Source organism: Aplysia californica, unplaced genomic scaffold, assembly GCF_000002075.1.
Source record: "Aplysia californica isolate F4 #8 unplaced genomic scaffold, AplCal3.0 scaffold01063, whole genome shotgun sequence".
Lineage (NCBI taxonomy): Eukaryota > Metazoa > Mollusca > Gastropoda > Aplysiida > Aplysiidae > Aplysia > Aplysia californica.
This window is the reverse complement of record NW_004798333.1, coordinates 169,173-170,499: the sequence shown is the minus strand read 5'-3', so window position 1 is coordinate 170,499 and position 1,327 is coordinate 169,173. Positions and strand designations below refer to the sequence as shown.

The window sequence follows — 1,327 nt, the reverse complement described above, 5'->3', positions numbered from 1 at the left end:
GTGTGTGTGTGTGTATGTGTGTGTGTACACGTGAAACACCAAATCAATGTGCCAGGATCTGGACAATAAAAATGTATCTGTGTGGTGATTGATGGGTGCTCTGGTGTGGTCTGCTCCTTCTTTCCTATCAAACATCTATCGTCCTTATCTCCCCTCCTTCTTTTTTATATTTGTTACTCTCTTGTAACGCCTCTAATCTTCTGGCGCTCATATGACCTTATGCAGTTGCGAGCGCCGTAAAACCTCTGCTAAAACAAAAAGATGTATCTTATCTCATCTCATCTACTGACTCCCGCAGGTGGCTATGACGGCGACGACTTCCTGTCCTCGGTGGAGGTGTATTGCTCCGAGACCAACAAGTGGTTTGATGTGACCAACATGACGTGCGGCCGCAGCGGGCACGGGGTGGCGGTCGGCGCCGAACCTCCCATCAAGTAGACGCACGCTCTCTCACACACACTCGCTCACTCATTCACTCACTCACTCATCGATGAGGAGATGAGAAGAAGAGAACGCTTTCTGTGTGTACCTAAGACGGTCATGGAGACACACACACACTCACTCACACACACACTCACACACTCATCGACGAGGAGACGAAGACGCGAGGCAAGCTTTCTGTGTGTACCCAAGACGGTCATCGAGACACTTACACACTCACTCACACACACACTCACTCACACACTCATTCCCTCACTCACTCGCTCATCGATGAGGAGACGAAGACGCGAGGCAAGCTTTCTTTCTGTGTGTACCCAAGACGGTCATCGAGACAATCACACACTCACTCCCACACTCACTCACACACTCACACCCTCACTCACTCACTCATCGATGAGGAGACGACGCGAGGCAAGCTGTCTGTGTGTACCCAAGACGGTCATGGAGACGCTCACTCTCTGACGGGGACACTTTCTGCGTGTACATAGGACGTGAACCTGCATGTACCTGCGTGTACGGTCATTGAGGTGTCTGGGGAGCCGTCAAAAAAATGTTGTTGTTGAAAAATCCATGATAAAGAAAAGGCTGATATTGTGTGCTAGCCCCTACCCTGCTCCTTCGCCCTGAAATTGCAGAAAGTGGATGATGTGGTCCTTTTTTTTTGTGCTTAAAATTCACAAAGTGAGCTAATGCTATGCACCCTCATCCCACCCTCACCACTACCACACCTGCTCCACTCCATCAAATAAAAGCATGCTGAAGCTCTTTCTCTCTCTCTCTGTACCCTTTCTCTCTCTCTCTGTACCCTTTCTCTCTCTCTCTTTCTCTCTCTCTCTTTCTCTCTCTCTCTTTCTCTCTCTCCCTCTCTCCCTATCTCTCTCTCTCT

General features: G+C 49.4%; 1 protein-coding gene across 1 annotated transcript in view; it reads left to right on the top strand.

Moving 5' to 3' along the window:
* Positions 1-983, top strand: part of LOC101863786 (kelch-like ECH-associated protein 1) — a 7,868-nt gene extending 6,885 nt beyond the window's left edge. Inside the window, exon 4 of the mRNA XM_005111472.3 lies at positions 299-983. Coding sequence (XP_005111529.1) covers positions 299-438 — 140 coding nt within the window. The 3' untranslated portion in view covers positions 439-983. The remainder of the gene's footprint in view (positions 1-298) is intronic.
* Positions 984-1,327: the final 344 nt, after the last annotated feature.